This window comes from Alnus glutinosa, chromosome 6 (genome assembly GCF_958979055.1).
Source record: "Alnus glutinosa chromosome 6, dhAlnGlut1.1, whole genome shotgun sequence".
In the NCBI taxonomy this organism is placed as follows: Eukaryota; Viridiplantae; Streptophyta; class Magnoliopsida; order Fagales; family Betulaceae; genus Alnus; species Alnus glutinosa.
Genome location: NC_084891.1, coordinates 1,098,077 through 1,117,374, shown reverse-complemented (window position 1 = coordinate 1,117,374; position 19,298 = coordinate 1,098,077). Strand labels below are relative to the sequence as shown.

Sequence of the window (19,298 nt, the reverse complement as noted above, 5' to 3'; positions counted from 1 at the left end):
TCTATTTGATGATAAATTTCTTAGTATCGGAAAGGCATTGGGTAAATGGTGTTGCAAAATAAATTGCTCAAAGAAGCATTAATGCATAGCGTCAAGTCAAAGAGTAATAGTCCTATTCACGCCGGTTGACGTAACGTGTTTTAATTTAATTAATTAGTTATTGACTTGTTAATTATACACCTAATTATTTCACCCATCAGGAATGGCCACATAAAAAAAGAATTATAGTTAAAATTATAGTATCCCAAGCATTTTTCCAATTCCAATGGACCATCCTTGAAACAGATTAATGCAAGTGAAAGTAGTTAAAACGTGTTTGTCCGGGACAAATTCATCCCCAAATGAAACGCCACATTCAGCAGCCTCGGCCTCTATATATATAGTAGATGGATTAAACACCAAATGCAACAAAGGCAATTATTTCTTCCTTTTCTTACCCAAAGTAAACTCCACTCAAGAAGAATAGGATTACAGAACAAAAGATAACCAGAATTTGACTACACCAGGTTATCATTTATCCATCAAGAACAATGTTTGTACTACATATCCAAAAGCCATCGTGGTGAAAAAACCCACAATCTAAAGAAAATTATGATTTTGCCCAGCCAACATGGGAGTAACTTGGAGAGAATCAATTCTCAGTCCTGGCCACCCTGAAAGGAGGAAACAAAAAATCCTAATAAGCACACAATTTCTTCTTTAAGATGCATATGATGTGTGCAAAACAATTATGAAGTAATAGCATTAAAGGTCGTACATAATTAACTACTACGCATGAGTCATTTATCGAGTGAGCTACCCCTACTTCATATATATTACCAACAACACTGGAAAGCTTAAATTCTGCATCAGTGCATGGCATTAAAAGCATCAATGTAAGTTTGTCCCCTCACCAATATTTCCTTAATTCCTCTTTCCTTAATGTTATCTACAAAAATTTTCAGATACACATACCATGTCATAATAGAAAATAAAAAGGTAAATTGCTCTTTCCCACCATGAACTTTGGGGTCAATTGTAAAGTTCTCTCTAAATTTCAAATCAAGTGGTTAACCCCCAATCAAAAGATACTATGAAATGTACAAAAGTTTCATCCCAAATTTTGTTCCCGGCAATAATAATATATTAAAAAGCGTAAGGCGCTCCTAAGTACACACGCAGTATACACAAAAGGCTCCAAAACGGGCAAGAAACCCAAGTCATCAAACTCAAGCCCCTCAAACCCAAAGCCCACAAAACAGAATTAAAAAAAAAAAAAAAAAAAAAAAACCCCATGACCCTCAATTCCCTTAACACTAGACAGCATGAAGCTTGCCTTTCCCCCGCCTTGAGGATAACTTCTGCAAGCCTATAAATTTTATAGTCTTGCTTCCAGACTTCCAGTATCTTGTTGTAATTCTGTTGATGTATCTATAAAAAAAAAAGGGGGGGGAGGGGGGGGTACTATTCCTAGATTTGAGTGATCCCAAACTACCCTAACTCTTTTACATTCAATTAAGTTATAGTTTGCTATTATTATGACCACTTTTTACCCCTATTTAACAGCCTAAGCTTCAAAAACAGACCCCATTGACTCTTCACAAAGTATAATGAATTCCTCCACAAATCCGCTTGATGAAACCCAAATTGCAATGTTGCAGTCCTCAATTAATTTGATCTATTTATTATTTTCAAAAGGAAATGTCTACCAAACAGGAAATTTCTGTTGGTAAAAAACATAAGTCCTACCTGAGGAGCAGGAGTCTCTGTGATCTCAGGAGCTGCCAACAAATCACTTGATGAAACCTAAATTGCAATGTTGCAATCCTCACATAATTTTATCTATTTATTATTTTCGAAAGGAAATGTCTACCGAACAGGAATTAGTATAAAACATAAGTCCTACCTGAGGAGCAGGAGTCTCTATAATCTCAGGAGTTGCCAACTTTGCAGGAGATCCATCAAATAAACGAGAACAGTCTGTGTACGCAGATCCAATGCCCAAGCCAGCACCAAAAGCAACAGATGCCCAGCGAGTAACAGGACTCCCTAGTATAACAAATCAGAATACATTGACAAGATTATTAATTTGAGGGGGGCAAACACAATCAACAGTGCCAAGGCATTGATATCATTATGCCAGGGATAGAAGCCTCTAGCAAGATCATAGATGAACAATGAGTACAAACATTTTATGCATAATGCTCTCGTGATTAAAAATGCATTTGAATTTCAACACCATTAGCTATAGGGAAAATATTTTAGAATCCCCTTGTGCTTTTTTGGATTTTGCGTTTTAGACCTCAGATTTCAATTTGACAAATTTAATACATGAATTTACAAAGATTTTAAAATGACGCAGGAGCATTTAAGCCCAAAGCAAATAAGGCCCCCTAGTCTATTTTATCTAGTCCATTAGCTATCACAAGATCAGTCTTTTATTATTATCTTATGCTTTATATTATTATGGTTTATGTATTTTCAAAAGGCCACGTGACTAGCATGTGAGTTTTAGTGAAGTCGAAAGGTTAAGATTTATTTGTTCGGTGAAAGATGAAGTGCTAGGATTCTAGGGTTACTAAATGCTAATATAAATAGCCTCTTCTGACTCATTTTAGGCAGCCTTTTCTTCTCTAAAATATTTTTTTTTATAAGTAATAATTCAATCTTATTAAAAGCGTAAGGCGCCCTTAAATACACCGGAAGTATACAAAAGGAAATACCTTAACTAGAAAGAGAAAAGCAAACAAGGAAAACATCAAAACTAAGCGACATACAAGTCGGCACCATCTTCCCAATAGCAGCACTCATCGGCCTTTCAAAAGTCCACCAATAAGCAAACAGGTCGATAACTCTACTAGGCATAACCCAAGACATACCAAAGCGAGTAAAGAGAGCACTCCAGGTAGCGAAAGCCACATGACAATGAAGAAGAAGGTGATCCACTGATTCCCTATTTCTCTTTCATATGCAACATTTATTCACCATAATAACATGCCTCTTCATGAGATTATCCAATGTAAGGATCTCGCCTAAGGCTGCCGATCACGCAAAAAAAGCCACCCTTGAAGAAGCCTAAGTCCGCCACACACTCTTCCAAGGAAAACGACTACCGTCAGAACAAGCTAAGGACCTAAAGAAGGATTTGACCTTGAACAAACCTCTTTTGGAAGAGACCCACCAAAGCATATCTTCACTACCTCTTCTCACAATGACTGAGTGCAACACCTGGACAAAGGAAGCAAAGACATCCACCTCCCAATCCTGCGCCTCTCTAGAAAAACTTACGTTACACTACTTGGAACTGTCCAAAAACTCCAAATTAGTCGCAATAGAGGCATCCTTCGCATGAGCAATACTAAATAAAACAGGAAAAGTTTCCTTAAGAACCGTATCCCTGCACCACATCATGCCAAAATTTGATCCTCGCCCCATCCCCCCACCTCAAATCTAAAAAAGCTCGAGAATGTCTCCACCCTTTCCTGATGTTCTTGCACAACCCCACCCCAAAGGCACCTACAAGCTACAGACTCAAGGGAGCACCAGCCAGCCCAAAGACTGCCAAACTTAGAATCCCACCGCAAATCTCCACTAAGCTTCTCTCTCAATCTCATAATGCCACAGCCATTTACCTAACAGAGCGCAGTTGAACATCATCAAATTTCTGATATCCAACCCTCCCTTTGAAATTAGGGTACAAACCTTAAACCAACTCATCAAGTGATATTTGAACTCTTCACCAAGCCCACCCCATAAAACATCCCGTTGTAGCTTCTCCATGCAACTAGCAATACTCGTCGAGAGAGGGAAAAGAGATAATACGTGGGTAGATTGGCGAAGGTACTCTTGATAAGGGTGACTCTACTGCCCTTGGAAAGGTATAACCTTTTCCAGTTGGCCAACCGATGTTCTATCTTCTAGATAACACCATCCCATATATGAATAGCCTTATAGGAAGCCCCCAAAGGAAGACCTAGGTACTTCATTGGCAAAGTGGCAACCCCACACCCTAAGATTCCAGCTAAACTTCCCATTAATCAACAGTCCCCACAAGAATTAACTCTGACTTAGCCAAATTAATCTTCAAGCCCGAAGTAGCTTCAAACAGAAGGAAAAGACACCACAAATAGCGCAACTAAGAAGGACAAGCATTGCAAAAAATCAAAGTATCATCAGCAAACAAAATATGAGAGAAAGTAGCATTGCCAACTTTGAAGCCTTCTAACATACCCCCATTGACCGCAACATAAATCATTAGACTCAAAGCTTCCATCACAAAAACAAATAGCAAGGGTGAAAGATGAGAAATTGAAACCTAGAAATTGATATTTTATTGTTCCAACTTCAATCTTATATTCTTCTCTTTGTTATAATTTTGTTTATTGCTGGGATTTCTTTTTAAACCCTTTTGTAAGCGTCAATTTGCTTGAAAGGTGGCATCTTTGGCTGGTTCATTTCAGATATACTCTAAATCTAAGTTCTCCTTGCTGCATCATAAATCTAAGACAAAGACTGAGAAATACCAGTATAATTTGATTGAGTTGGCCTAAACACTACCTCAAATCCCACCTTTGGGCAAAGATTGAACTTTAATGCAACCCAACTAGGCTGAATGGCTGCAACATGAATATTTCATAATAAACTCCATTCCCCCCAGCATTTTTTTACCAACCAAAAAAGAAAAGTTGGAAAAGAGATACAGTACAAAGGAATAGAAGAATCAGAAGTACTCCAAGGAGATTATTAAAAGAAAGCAGACCTGCACTCGAGGACAACAAATAGACAACATTGCAATAGAGAGATGATCTTGAATACGTAAAATAGCTTTGTTTTTAACTTTACATTCAGCCAAACATGAAATAGAAAATGAACTTCTAACACTTTTTAAGGATTGACTGCCTTGTCATAGATTTGCTTCCTGTAGCCTTAACTGCCACTAGTATTAAGCTGAAAGAACAAAATTGGTAGCAACAGGGATGCAGGCTCTAGGGGAAGGGGCTTGGCATACAAGTTAAGGAAAAGAAACAACAGCTACTGTTACAACAGCAATGACTGACAATCTAAGTAGGGTTGGTAATTTTTTACACAACCTACAAACCAAACATGAACCCGACACAAAATTAGCGGGTTAAGGTCAAAGGGTCTGACCCGTTTAATTAAATGGGTTGAGTTATGGTTGACCTATATAGTCTTATATTTATGTCTCGACACAACCCAAACGCGACATTTAAGACTGACAATTTTTTACGGGACCCGCAAACTCGACACGAATCTAACACAAAATTAGCGAGTTAGGGTTGAGGGGTCTGACCCATTTAATGAAATAGATCGGATTAGGGTTGACATATATAGTTTTATACTCCTGCCTCGACATGACACAAACCCGACACGCAAACACGAATTTCTACCCCTACATCTAAGTAAGAGCGCATAGTGGAGCTAAATCCCATCTGTCTGATTAGGCTAGGTCAATCAATGCCTCAATTTAAAGAGTCTGACCAAGTAAATAAGGAAATGCTATGTCACAACACCACCGAATACCATCTAGCACAGGCATTTGTGGCTTTTCATTCTTGCTGCCCTTCCGACATAAGAAACTATATTACCTACTCCTACTTGAAAACTGATTACCAGAACTGAAGCTGATAGGCCTCCTACTAGCCAACGTAGGTTCGAAGATTTACAATGCTTTATGGGCATGTTCTCCAAAAATAAAAATCAAAGGAAATGGATGTTAAAAGCTCCTATAAACACAAGGTATATATGAGAAATCCTATAATCCAACAACAGACGGCAATTGGACATAATCACACATCCAAATATTCCTAAAATCTCAGCGACAGCATGGAAATCGAACAGTTATTCCTAATAAATCTGTTTGGTTACTGAGAAATGTAATATATATATATATATATATATATATATAAACGATATACAGCTACAACAATCTGGTAGAAACCTTTCGAAGATAGATAAGAAACAGAAAAATAAATAAATAAATAGTGAGAGAGAGAGAACGGACTGAATAAGAGGAGGCCACCGAAACCGCCGGCCAAGGACGAGTAGACGAAGCGGCGGAGCGTGAGATCAAGACACGCGTCCCATTTGGCGTCCAGGTCGTATTTCGGCGGTACGATCTCCTTCTTCTCCGCCATTCCCCTCTTACTCTACTTGTTCTCAAGTCTCCACTCTGAATTGATTCCTTCTTCTTTGTTTCTAAATAACGGGCTTCGTGAGGGTTTCGGTTCGTCCTTCTGCTTTGCCTTTCTGTGGATTCTCTCGCCAGTTTGGGGACAACACTAGTCCTGTAGTAGTAGTAGTCCACACGGGGATGGCGCACATTGGGCTTAGGCCCATAACAAATTATTCAATTTCTTATTCTATTTGTTTGGACGTAAAATATTTTATATATATATATTTTTTTAATGTTTGGCACAATAAAAAATAAGAGTCAACGAAAATCATTTTCAGTTTGATCGAAAAAAACTTCTTTTAATTTTTGAAAAACGATTTACTGTTTTAAAAACCGTAAATCTTTTTTGAATTTGAACTCTTCATTCTTGCACACATGTTTATACAAATCCATCACTATTGAGTATGTAATTTATTAATAGCCCGAATCTACCACCAAAGGCCCTCAGATTTTGGGATTTGGTCGTAGGATCCGATGGTACTAGCTAGATTCAAGCCACAGTTGCCAGAATCCTGGCCGGTCGGTGACAGAATCTAGCCAAGGCTGCCGGATTCCGTTCACCATTGCCATAATCTCTTTGACGGTTGTTTTTCACCTTTGGTGATTTTTTTGTACGAGCCAAACGTTGAAAAGTATTTTCAAAAAAAATTATTTTTTTGAAAAATGATTTTGTTGAAAAAAAAGAAAGAAAAAGTGCATACATAAATTAGAAGTGGTATGGTTTATGAATTGGTTATTTTTGTAAAAATAAGAATGTATAAAAATTGGTTACCCGGTTTATAACCGGATAACCGCGATTGTGATTATTTAAATGGAAATTATCGGGTACCTTGATTGCGGTTGCAGTTATAAAGAAATAACCATAATTGAAACCGGTTGTACACCCCTAACCCTAACCCCTCCTTTTTGTATTACGTTTTCTATTATTAATACAATTTTACTTAAAAAAAAGGTGACTAGTAGTATATAGCACTGATCAATATTCGAGATCTCACTTGCACAATAATTTTTTTAAAAAAACAAATTATTTTAAATTTTAACAAGATGAAGATCCAAATACCTTTATCATAATAAAATACAATATTTTAACTTTAACTACAGCTAATGGAATTAATCAAATTCAAACTTCAACATTCAAAATAAATTTAAAAAAGTCACGTATATTATCATTTGAATATTACCAAAAAAAAAAGAAAAAAAAAAGAGAGGAAAAATACAAAATTAGCCCATGAGATTTCATTGATTTACAAAGAGCTTCCAGAGATATAAAAATTGATTAAAAACTCCAGGTGGCAAGCAAAATTAACAAATAAGTCTATGCTCCTAACTTCTGTCCGAATTTTTGATAGAAACCGTCCCCACGCCTGCACCAATAAAAAGAGATGAATTGAAACAATTTAACTCTATTTGGGATTGAGCTAAAATGCATTGTTTCGAAATATACATGGCTTCAAAATTCAAGGTTGGTCTAAGGTCATCTCCAGTAGTTAGAGTTAAAATAGCTATTTAAAAAGTATCAATCTCTACTTTAACCACTGGCTATCTTAAAAACACTTCAACAATAATCTCTATTCCACTCTTCATTTTCTAAAAATACTGTTTTTTAATCTTTTTCTTTATTTTTTTTTTCTCTCCCTCTTCCCTCCCCCTCTCCCTCTCTCTCTCTCTCTCTCTCTCTCTCTCTCCGGTCACTCCTCACCGGTGGGTTCACCAGAATTCCACCCCCAACCAACTTTCAGCCAAAACACTCTCCGTTCACTCCTCCTCGCTGGTGGGTTCAGTAGAATTTCACACCCAATTAACTTCCGCCCAAAACAACAACAAACACAAATTATCTCCAAAATTGATCAAACCCAAATTCACAAATCAGGGGACACGAGTAAACAGGGACTGCAAAATATTCTCCAACAAATCTCATAGGTTTGTCTAAAATCTAACAAGAGATTCACACACACACACACACGGCCGGAAGTTCACAACACAGCCAACACACACAACCGAAATTACTAACGCCACCTCAGAGAACATACCAAATCGGCCAACTAAGGAAAAATCCACAGAAAACACCTTTCAACCTCTGGAAGTCGCCGAAAATCACTCTTCAACCGTTGGACGACAACCCGCAACCCGCAGGAAAATCGGTGCCTCTGCTCGACGGAAATCGGCGCCTTTGCTTGCCGATAATCGGGGCCTCTACTCGCCAAAAAAAATCGGTGCCTTTCCTCGGTCTACCCACCTTTCTCAGATCTCCTTCTCCGATTCTTCTCCTTCCTTCTTCGTTGAACCCTAAGTGGGGAAGTGGGAGACATGCGGGATTGAAAGAGAGGGATGGAGATGAGAAGTGAGCGAGCGAGAGAGAGGGTGAGAGAAAGAGAAAATATAATAAAAAATTAGATAACTGATGAACAGTTAATAACCCGTAGTAGCTATTCACTGTTGATGAAGTTAAGAAAAAAGTTAAGATGACTACTCTGCTGGAGGAAGAAAAAGAGACAAAAATAGCCAATTTTGACTTTTTGGCTAAAGTAAAGCATCGCTAATCCCTAAGCCTAAAAGGAATTCATTCTTTTTTTCTTTTTTCTTTTTGAAATGCCCAAAAAAAATCTTAAAGTTCAAAAAGATACGAAGGCATCGTTTGTTTTGCGGAACGAGTATTTCAATAAAAAATGAAATAGTTATTACTAGAAATGAAAAAGAATGGAATGAAATAGTTATTACTGCTATTTAGTTTGGTGACAACACATATATTTTAATTGGAAACGAATCAAAATTACTAAAAACTTTCATATTATTTCTTTATTTTTAAAAAATAAAAATAAAAAACTCAAATTAAAAAAAAATATATATAAATTGAAAACTGATGGTGGCCGCTCGCCCCAATGGGTTGTCATCCACTTACAGAAGAGCCGAGAGTGGCCAAAGCCACCTCAAAATGCTCTGAGGGTGGTGCAACCACCCCCGGCTCCTTTCCTGCCTTGCCGGTCACCTCAATGGGTGGTCGGCCAACTATAGATGTAACGTAGTTTTTATTTTTTCTTGAAAAATGAATGTTTCGATCATCGACTCCCTTTCTCTCTCTCCAATCTCCGTCGTCGCTATTTTGATTCTCTCTTTCTGTCTCTTACCGGTAAGTCCTTTCGATTGCATGTAAATTTTGGGTCCGTTTGTTTGTAATTTTTAAAAGAGAAATGATCCTTATACTCATTTCTCACAACAGCCTCATAATAAGCTGACGTGGCTGATTGTATTTTATTATTTTTTACAAAAAGAAAACAAAAGAAAACAAAAAAAGTAATAAAATATTACCAGCCACATCAGCTTGTTGTGGGGTTGTTGTAAGAAATAAGTGTAGGGATCATTTCTCTTTTTAAAAACACAAGGCTTAGGTAAAATTGTGCATTTTAAAAACACACGTATTATCGTACGTGATCTGATTCTTTTGCTGAAATCTCCGATCATGTTGTCTGTCTAATTAAACAACAAAACCTAAAATCAAAAACATTTTATACCTCAAGAACTTGTAAATCAGTGAAACTCCCAGCAATATATATAGTGTCATTGCATACGCACCAGCCGGGCAGCCGGTAGCCGGTAGCCGGTAGAGGGTGTGGAGCCTCGTGCGGTCGTGCTTCTGAAAATCCGGGAAAAGAATCTCTTTCCTTTTGGAGCGGTGAAAAGATCGCCTTAAAATTTTGTACCCACACGGGCCACACCACACCGCCTAGGATTCCTCTAGACTCTTCCCCGTCTCACTCCTGACTCGCTATCGTGAGCTTTAAAAGATCGCAAGCCTACGAGTAAAAACCCAAAGAACAAAGATAGCAAGTCTCTCTCTCTCTCGTCCCTTTCTTTTCTCTTCTTCCCAAACACTCTCACATCAGCCCCCCACCACCAAATTCCTCTCTCTCTCTCTCTCTCTCTCTCTCTCTCCCTCTTTGTGTTTAACGGTGTATTTTACCACCAAAATGGCCGATGAAACACCAAAACCACATCCACAACCACCGCCGTCCGACGAACCGACTGATAAAGAAGAGTCACCAGCACCGGCACCAGCACAAGCACCGTTTGCGGTGGTGGTGACGGAGTCTGCGTCGGAGGTTTTGACTGAGAAAGAAGAGTCAAAGCCACCACAACCGCCAGTGGTCGAGTCGGGGCCGCCGGTGGTGGAGGAGGAGAAAGAAGGGGCAGGGCTGCCGGAGCTGCCAGATGCGGCGGCAGTGGCGGTGGAGAAGACTTCAGCTACCGAAGAAGAGGGTGTTGCGGTTGGATCTGAGGGGCCGAAACAAACTGAGCCTCTGGGGAATCTCACTTTTCAGGAGCAAAAAGCTCTGGAACAGCGAAAGGCTCTGGAAGAGCTGAAGGAGCTCGTCCGGGAAGCTCTCAACAGTAACCAGTTCACTTTCGCACCGCCACAAACAAAGCAAGAAAATACACCGGCTCAACCCTCCGAAACCACTCCGATAATCGAAGAGAACCCAGAAAAGGAAGCCCAAGAAGTGGCAAAAGAAGCAGAGGAGGTGTCCATTTGGGGGGTTCCTCTCCTGAAGGACGACAGGACCGATGTGATTCTGCACAAGTTCTTACGAGCCAGGGATTTCAAGGTGAAAGATGCCCTCATCATGATCAGGAACACACTCAAATGGAGGAAGGAGTTCGGTATCGATGCGCTTATTGAAGAGGATCTCGGCGACGAGTGGGATAAGGTGGTCTTTATGCATGGGTATGATAGAAATGGCCATCCCGTGTGTTACAATGCTTATGGGGAGTTTCAAAACAAGGACGTGTATGCGAAGGCGTTCGCGGATGATGAGAAGAGAGCCAATTTCTTGAGGTGGAGGATACAGTTCTTGGAAAAGAGTATCAGGAAGCTTGATTTTAGTCCCGGTGGTATTTGCACCATCTTTCAGGTTAATGATCTCAAGAACTCTCCGGGACCTGGAAAGCGCGAGCTTAGGCTGGCCACCAAGCAGGCTCTTCATGTGCTTCAGGACAATTATCCCGAGTTTGTGGCCAAGCAGGTAAATATCACATTTTTTCTTTTTCGTTGTGTTTTTTCTTGGTATATTTTTGTTTTGGATTCTTTTGGACTGAATGAATTTGAGCACTTGGCTTTTGCATTGATTTCTTAAGGTGTTTATCAATGTTCCTTGGTGGTATCTTGCCTTCTATACGATGATCAGTCCGTTCTTGACCCTGAGGACCAAGAGCAAGTTTGTTTTTGCAGGGCCATCGAAATCTGCTGCAACCCTTTTCAAGTTAGTAGAGAATTAATTTGTATTTCTTGGATGCTTAATTTGAGTTTAGTAATTAGTTTTTATCAATTTTGCTTCTTTCTTGGTGGCTGGTTTTAACATCGAACTGGTCTCCGTAAATCAGATACGTAGCTCCTGAGTTCGTGCCAGTTCAATATGGTGGCTTGAGTGTCGATTATTGTGATTGCAACCCAGAATTCAGCCTTTCTGATCCGGTCACGGTGGTTACGGTAAAACCAGCAACTAAGCAAACGGTGGAAATCATAATTTATGAGGTCTGTATGCATTCTTAGTGTTTATAACTCGATCTAATTTAAAATTGTTATTTAGTAGAGTAATGTTTGGCTTGTATATGCATGATTGGTTTTTCTAATTGGACATTGGGTAAATTACAGAAATGCATCCTTGTTTGGGAGCTTCGGGTTGTGGGCTGGGAGGTGAACTACAGTGCTGAATTTGTGCCTAATGCTGAAGATGGATATACAGTTGTTATACACAAAGCTAGGAAGAAGACCCCAACTGATGAACCAGTGGTGTCTAACAGCTTCAAGGTTGGTGAACTAGGCAAAATATTGCTCACGGTCGATAACCCAACCTCAAAAAAGAAGAATCTTCTTTACAGGTTCAAGATCAAATCCTTCTTAGACTGAGGATTTCAAATTAGCTCAAAGGCCTCGGAACTTTTCTTGCACACTATGAAAAAATTAAGAGTAAGAAGTTTCGCTTGTCATTAATTGATCGTCCACATATTCATTGAAGATTTCGGCTTGATCACTGTACCTGTTGATTGGTGTTTACTCTAGGCTTGGCAATTTAGTATTTGGACTTGAATATACAATTACTTCCCCAGTAGTTTTAGGGAGAGTCTGGTTTGTAATATGCAGTACTACAAATATAAGTCAGTTTGGGAGACGGAACAAATTTAAGAGCTGTTGGAGTGAAATATGGTTGTAAAGTTGTTTCCCTTTGTAATTGGGTTTTAGCCTGTTTTTTAATATGGATGAAGTCTGAAAATGTTTGGACGGTTGAACAGTATTGATATGTGAAGTGCGTTAATCAAAAGATAACAAAATGATATTGGTTTGCATTTGTAAATCTTAATTTGGTTCATAAGATTTCTTTTCTATTTGACATCCATTTGCTTGAAAATTAAATCTATAATGCAAGTGGCAGTAAATCAGTTTTAATTTGATTACATCTGGTTTTTTCTTTGGTATTTAATTTGTTCTGTTAATGATGCTGCCATATGCCTGCTTTCAAAGAATGCCAACTTGTTAGTTTTGGTTGCATTGGTGGCTCAATACTCTAGTTTTAGATGTATAATTGCAATTCTATTCATTCTTTTTCAGGGCTATTAGTTTTGCCTCAATTGTCTTTATATTTGTGATCATTGGTAATCATAGATGTTCTTGAGATATGCTCAGAATGTAAGATGTTATTTAATTCTTCTCATTTCTCTCCCTCCCTCCCTCCCTCCCCCCCCCCCCCCCCCCCCCTCTCTCTCTCTCTCTCTCTTGAGAATAGAAAAAGTAGAGCAAAACAAACATTCGGATCTTAGAAGTTATTGTTTTGCAGAGTAATAAGATAGTGATTGCATAAATGGGTGAATTATCTCTCTAGTTTCTTTATTTATATTTTCTTAATTTTCTTTCTCTGTATCATATAAAAATTGCTTGCACATGTGGACTTTTTTGTTGTTGGTGATGATGACTGTTAACTTTTTTTTTTTTTTTAAAAAAAAAATGGAGTTTAGAGCACCCCGTAGGATGTATCAATTTAAAACCAATTGAAAACCAAAAGTTACAAGGAGTTCTAAAGTAGCATAACACAATGATTTAGAAAAACAACTTCTTTTAGGCTGGCTTTCTATGCAGGATGATTTGAATAAAAAGATTATGATAATTTAAAGAAACATACCATTTATAGGGTGGAGTTGAAGAGTGAGAGAATTTGGATAGGGATCTACAATAGGATAGTCCTATTACAGGGGATTTAAATACAGAGAATTTAAAGTCAATTTATGTAAAGATGCACACCTCATGCTCTAGGCTGCAATGTATGCTAATTGTTTCCTTTGTTTTTGGGTACTTCCATCATTATGCTTAAATTGCTTATTACAGCTTAGGGGAAAAAAAAAATTGCTTATTAACATCGACATCTACCTCCCTATTCTCATTCCCCCCCAAAACACCCTCAGTGCACTGGCTGCTTTGTCATTTGCTTTGTCGTATCTGCTCTTTGCTGGTTTTTGTAGGCTTGGTTTGTGTCCTGCTTGTTGTTCTTTAGTTTTTGTTTTGTGCGCACAGGACTCAAGCTCAAGTTGGGGGTTGCCGCACGTCCCCAATTAGCACCCCCCCGCTTACGTCTTGTGTGCATGGACACGGATGCAGGCCATTACTTGTTTTCTTATATCAACATCATTACTTCATTAGACCCTCTTAATTTGCGACTGCGAGAGAAATTTGGTACTACTATTGTACTGATTGTCATTTGCTATCTCAATTAGAATACTCTTTAGCGTGACTGACAAGGTAACTTTGGATAATCTAAACCAGTAAGAGTTGTTAGTTTCTTATGAATATTTAATGATTTGGTGCCTTTGGCCAGTCATTTGAGATCATAGAGAATTGAAAATGTCCATTTTTTTTATGTGAATTTTCTAGAGCCAACTGCACCAGGAAGTTGAGGTCTTTCCTGAATTGATTACCCAAAGACAGCACGAGATAATGTTAGAAACAATCTTGTGCTGACTGCTGCGTTTGCAAGCATGAATGGTAAGTTTGATTTGGGTTTTGGCACCGGAGGAGGATTCCCTATAATTGGAGTGATATAGGGCAGGGGGCTCCGGGGCCATTTCTTTCTTTCTTTCTTTCTTTCTTTTTTTAAAAAAAGTTATATATATAATTTTTGTTTCAAAAATTCAATTTTGAGTATTTTTGTAAATTTCGTTAAATCATTATCAATGTCTAAATTATTGCAGTTTTTTCTTTAAAAATAATGGGGGTATTTTAAAAATTTTAACACATTTTTATTAGGATTTAATATAAAATTTTAATGGAGGAGTGAAATTAAAAAAAAAAAAGAAAAAGAAAAATGAAAAATGAAAGATGAAAATACTAAATTTTAATGGATGTCAAAAATTGTCCTATTAAATGAACAGATAAAAGATTAAAATCTTTACGGACGCATGTTCCTTTTCATAGTTTTTTGTAAAACAAATGTAGCCTTTGTTTTTAATAAGAAAAATGCTACACTTTCTCAATTTTTCTATTTCAAATTTGTTCTTTAAATAATGTGTCACAATTCTATGAAATAGTAATACATTTATTATTCAATCTTATGAGATAATAATACATTTTTTAAAATAATAAATTATAAAAAATTGTGACACATCATTTGAAGAGTAAATTTGGGAGAAATTTTTTGGAAAATGTTACATTTCTGTTTTAATAATATATCTCGCCCAAGTCCAATCTTAGACTTAATCTGCATTTTGGTTCTTATCTAGCGAAGTAGATAGCGTGATAGGAAAAGAGAAGAAGCAACGTCATCTTCTATTCTAAAGAAATAAACGATAAATAAATAAATAAAAAACAAATTCAGTAACTTTCATGATTCAATAATTTCATTATCAAAAGCTCATCTTTTTGTTACAGTCAACACTCTTTTATAATAGTAAATACAAAGCTTCAAAATAAAAGAAACTAATTGCTAGAATTAGTCTGAGCATGAGAATTTCTCAACTATAGAAAGTCTAACTAATGATGTCAACCTAAAGAAGGGGGATCACCTAAAATTGGAAATCTAAGGGAAACAAGAAAAGTTAATACTAACAAACAAAATAAAATCATTAACTCTAATCTAAGAAGGAAATAAATCATTATGAAATTGGCACGTAATTTGGATAGAAAGTTTAAATGGAAATTGAGTTAGGATTCTTGTTTGTTGGGGAATCATTTCCTTTTATACTTTTATTTTCAAATACCAGATGAAAATCTGCTCAAATCGTTGTCTGGACTGTCGCGGTCACACTCTTGTTCAAATGGGAGTACACCCGGTCTATTTGGCAAGGTTTCCAAGGTGTTTGTTTGGATCACACTCTACTTCAGACAAGAATGCAATCGGTCATTTAGGACCAGACTCTTGAGATGCTCATTCGAACGGGGTACGAACGAGCTATTCGGCCCCCTCCTTAAAGGTTTTGATTATACTCCCGTTCAAACATGGTACGAGTGAGTTAATATATACGGCCCAAAAATCCCTCCCACGTCATTATCTCGACAAAAGATTTGAGCCATCTATTTGCCCTTTGTAATCTCAAAATGTTAATATCCATCTAGAAATGTTGCTATAAGCTATAATTATTCATGCTTAGGCCTTCAAACCACCCTGTATTCAATGAATGGATTTAGACTTTCTATTGTTTAGGTTGATAGTTGGTGAGTTTTCCATTTGTCTACCCACCTTTGCAATCATTTTCTTTGCACCTCTTTTTGAAAAAAGCTTATCTTAGCATCAAATATTTCAAATGACAACAATAGATCATTAGACACGAATGGCCCCTAGTTTCTTTCATTTCGCAAAAGTGTGTTAACAGCCCACGTGGCGACATCATAAAATGTCGGGGTTTTCAATTTAGAAAGGAAAAAAAAAAAAAAAAAATTAGCCCGGAGATGGTAAGATTTTCATGCAATTTCAATTTAGTCTTTAGGTTTTTAATTTTAATAATTAGGTTTTATTTTGGTTTTAAATAGGTCTTTATATCAACTTACCATCCAATTAATTAATGTCACGTGACTTTCGTTTGACACGTCATGTACCTACTATATGTGTCTTGTGACATAATTACGTTAATTGATTGGTCTGATAGGGCATACTGTTTTTTAATTAGACGTTAAGTTGATGAAGATACCTAATTGAAATTAAAGAAAAACAATAAATTTAATTGTCAAAATTAAAAATTCAAGAACTAAACTGAAATTCCAATTAGAAAACTAAATCTTCTTTGACCTTCATCATGACTTACATTTCTGACTATTAATACTCCATGAAATGTCAATTTTTGTCTTGGAATTATCTTACATTTCTCACTATTAAGACTTCACGTACCATCTACTGTTTATTAATTGTTTTATTTAAAATAAATGCAAAGAACACTAAACAGTAGATGAGATGTGTTTATTTCACAAAAAAAAGCTCATCCTTTTTTCTTTGTTTTAGCTAGACGTGATCACCATGACGGTAAGCGAAGAGAACTACTTGCGAACATGTTTGGACTCGGCTCGAGATCAATTTGTTTATTAAATAAACAAAGTTTGAACAAAAAATTCACACTCACATAAATTTAGGTTCGATTCGATTCGTATAAGCTCGTATAACTTTACTTTTATTATTTTTATAATATTAGTTTTAACTTTGTAATGAGAACATGTTAAGTATTTTTTTTTTTTTTTAAAAAAAAATGTTCTTTGTAATGTAATAGATATAAGTTAAATTATTGTAACTGTGAGTCTGAATATAGATATAAATGCCTTTTTTGTATAAATACGTAAAATTGAGATTAGATGATTTAAGACTTGAGTTAATTTTTCTAATTACTCAAAAATAAATCTTAACCATTATTAAAAAAATAACTAATAATTAGTATTAATTTTTTTATTTTTTTAAAAAAATTAAACAACCAAGACATTTATTTTATATGGAATAATTAAATTAATTGAGTAATTCGTGAACAAGCTCGAGTTCATTCGAAAAATAAATGAACAGAGCTTGAACATACTATCTAGTTCGGTGATAAGTTCGAACTCGACTCGTGTTAAAAAAAAACTAAACAAACCGAACTTGAACATTCAATACTCGACTCGACTTGGTTCGATTACTGCCCTAGATCGGACTAAAAAAGGCAAGGCCCGAGCTTCAAATCTGTCCTCAGAGATGAGCTTGGGCTAAAAAATTAGGTCCAATATGGATGACCATCGAAAAAGGAAGGAAGATAAAGGTGATACTTTTAATGGAAGGTGAGATAGCACCTCCCATGGCTAGGCTTAATTTGACTTTAGTGTTTTTGTTTTTTAACACTAGACTCAACATTTTCGTCGATTACATTAAACTAAAATGATTTAATAAGTTAATCAACTAATATCATGTCTTTATTTGTTAAAATATTAGTTAACCGATTAAATTAATTATTTTTTTAATAAATTGAATCTTCTAGTATAATCAGTGATTTACCATAATATTAGAACATAAGTATTAAATTCGAACCCTAATTTTATCATTTACCCTTTGTTTCAACTAACACATGAGGATTGAAATTACAGACACTTGCAATTTTCCGGTTAGAAAAAAATGGTAATAAATTGCGTCGTATAGCATGCAATCCAATAATGGGCAAGCATGTCTCCAAGAAGTAGCTCAATCGGCTGGAGACCACGCCTCATGAAACGGAGGTCACTAGTTCGAATCTCCCTCCCCTCTTATGTGGACGTCCATGTCAACCAAAAAAAAAAAAAACAATAATGGGCAAACAAGAGGAAAAGTTGGTCGGATACCTTGTCATTTTCAGCTGTCAAATTAGCCGGACCATATTTATTAAACCTCTTGGAATCATTAAAAAGAAATCATGTCTTCGGACATGGATGTCATGTTCGGTTTTGTCTTGCTTTATCTTTTGCTTTTCAAGGAATTGAAGAAACAAGACAAGATACAAATAAAACAAAATAACCTTAGAAGGAACTAGATAATTTGTTTGATTTTACCTAATTTTTGTAATTTGGGACTTGGGAGTATTAAAAATAAAGTATTATTCAATAGATTATGTTTCTTTTGTTCCAAAGTTAATATGATGGCTCTAAATGATATAATAATTAATTAACTTCCAAAAATGCTTTACTTTTATTAGATTAATAAAGGAAAAAAATATAAAAAAGCCTTATGAATTATCAATCAATTTTAAAATAGTCTCTTGAATTTTTAAGTGTACTAAAATGATTTATCAAATTACCAAAGCGTGTCAAAAAGGCAAATTTTTAATTATATTCCTATAATACTTTTGTCACTTGTCATATAAAATCAAAGAAAATAATTAAAATATTAAAAAAATTAAAAACTAAAAAAAATATCTGAAGGGATGACTTTAAGGTTTTATTATTTTTTTTAATGAGATATAGCTGTAGGAATATTTCAATAAAAGTGTTATTTTTGGCACACTTTGATAGTTTGATGGGTCACTTTAATACATTTAAAAATTGAAGACTATTTTAAGGGAAAATTGCATCGTTGGTCCCTGTAGTATGCCATAATTATTTTTCACTTTCTATGGTTTAAAAAGTTCATGAGAGATCCTTGTGGTATGCAATAATTACGTATTACTCCCTAGGTCGATTTTCCGTCTACAATTTTGACGGAATCTATTAGCCCTACACATCAGCAACACGTGTTCATCTTAATAAAAAAAAAATAAAAATTTATTAAAAAATAAATAAAAATACTTATTTTTTTAAAAAAATTAAAAATTTTTTTTAAAAAAAAAAAAAAAAACAAAAATGGGAAAGGGGTGGCCCAGCCACCCCCAGCCAATGGGGGTGGCGCGCGGCCACCCCCAGAGGCCAATGGGGGTGGCGCGAGGCCACCCCGAGTGGCCGGGGGTGGCTGGCGGCCACCCCCTTTCCCATTTTTGTTTTTGTTTTTGTTTTTTTTTTTTAATTTTAATTTTTTTAAAAAAATAAGTATTTTTATTTATTTTTTTATTAAGATTAGACATGTCAGCGCCACGTGTCACCAATAAGATAACGACACGTGGCGCTGGCGTGGCATTTGACGGAATTTGTTAAAAATTTAATAGAATTTGACGCCAGGGATCGATTTGTAGTTAT

General features: G+C 36.2%; 2 protein-coding genes across 4 annotated transcripts; one reads left to right on the top strand and one right to left on the bottom strand.

The window, feature by feature from the left end:
* Nucleotides 1-315: 315 nt before the first annotated feature.
* Nucleotides 316-6,272, bottom strand: LOC133870776 (MICOS complex subunit MIC10). 3 transcript variants are annotated; one of them, XM_062307993.1, is made up of 4 exons: nt 6,002-6,272; nt 1,886-2,028; nt 1,729-1,760; nt 316-653 (listed from the first exon to the last, which is right to left on the bottom strand). In XM_062307993.1, exons 1-4 carry the CDS (start codon nt 6,132-6,134, stop codon nt 632-634), a joined length of 330 nt encoding a protein of 109 aa, XP_062163977.1. In that variant the 5' UTR covers nt 6,135-6,272; the 3' UTR covers nt 316-631. The 3 variants fall into 3 exon arrangements, with proteins under 3 accessions (XP_062163977.1, XP_062163976.1, XP_062163978.1); XM_062307992.1 differs by having other exon boundaries at nt 1,729-1,785; nt 6,002-6,271; XM_062307994.1 differs by lacking the exon at nt 1,729-1,760 and having other exon boundaries at nt 6,002-6,270.
* Nucleotides 6,273-9,940: 3,668 nt separating this feature from the next.
* LOC133870452 (patellin-3-like) lies at nt 9,941-12,456 on the top strand. The gene is made up of 4 exons (XM_062307577.1): nt 9,941-11,190; nt 11,303-11,427; nt 11,549-11,699; nt 11,820-12,456. Exons 1-4 carry the CDS (start codon nt 10,138-10,140, stop codon nt 12,072-12,074), a joined length of 1,584 nt encoding a protein of 527 aa, XP_062163561.1. The 5' UTR covers nt 9,941-10,137; the 3' UTR covers nt 12,075-12,456.
* Nucleotides 12,457-19,298: the final 6,842 nt, after the last annotated feature.

What these genes read in the sequence shown, in the direction of transcription:
- LOC133870776 (XM_062307992.1), bottom strand. Translation starts at nt 6,134, where the DNA reads ATGGCGGAGAAGAAGGAGATCGTACCGCCGAAATACGACCTGGACGCC. An exon ending in CGGTGGCCTCCTCTTATTCA is followed by an intron (nt 2,029 to 6,001) that starts GTCCGTTCTCTC and finishes TTGTTATACTAG; the next exon opens with GGAGTCCTGTTACTCGCTGG. An exon ending in TAGAGACTCCTGCTCCTCAG is followed by an intron (nt 1,786 to 1,885) that starts GTAGGACTTATG and finishes ATTGCAATTTAG; the next exon opens with GTTTCATCAAGTGATTTGTT.
- LOC133870452 (XM_062307577.1), top strand. Translation starts at nt 10,138, where the DNA reads ATGGCCGATGAAACACCAAAACCACATCCACAACCACCGCCGTCCGAC. An exon ending in CCGAGTTTGTGGCCAAGCAG is followed by an intron (nt 11,191 to 11,302) that starts GTAAATATCACA and finishes TGATTTCTTAAG; the next exon opens with GTGTTTATCAATGTTCCTTG. An exon ending in TGGAAATCATAATTTATGAG is followed by an intron (nt 11,700 to 11,819) that starts GTCTGTATGCAT and finishes GGTAAATTACAG; the next exon opens with AAATGCATCCTTGTTTGGGA.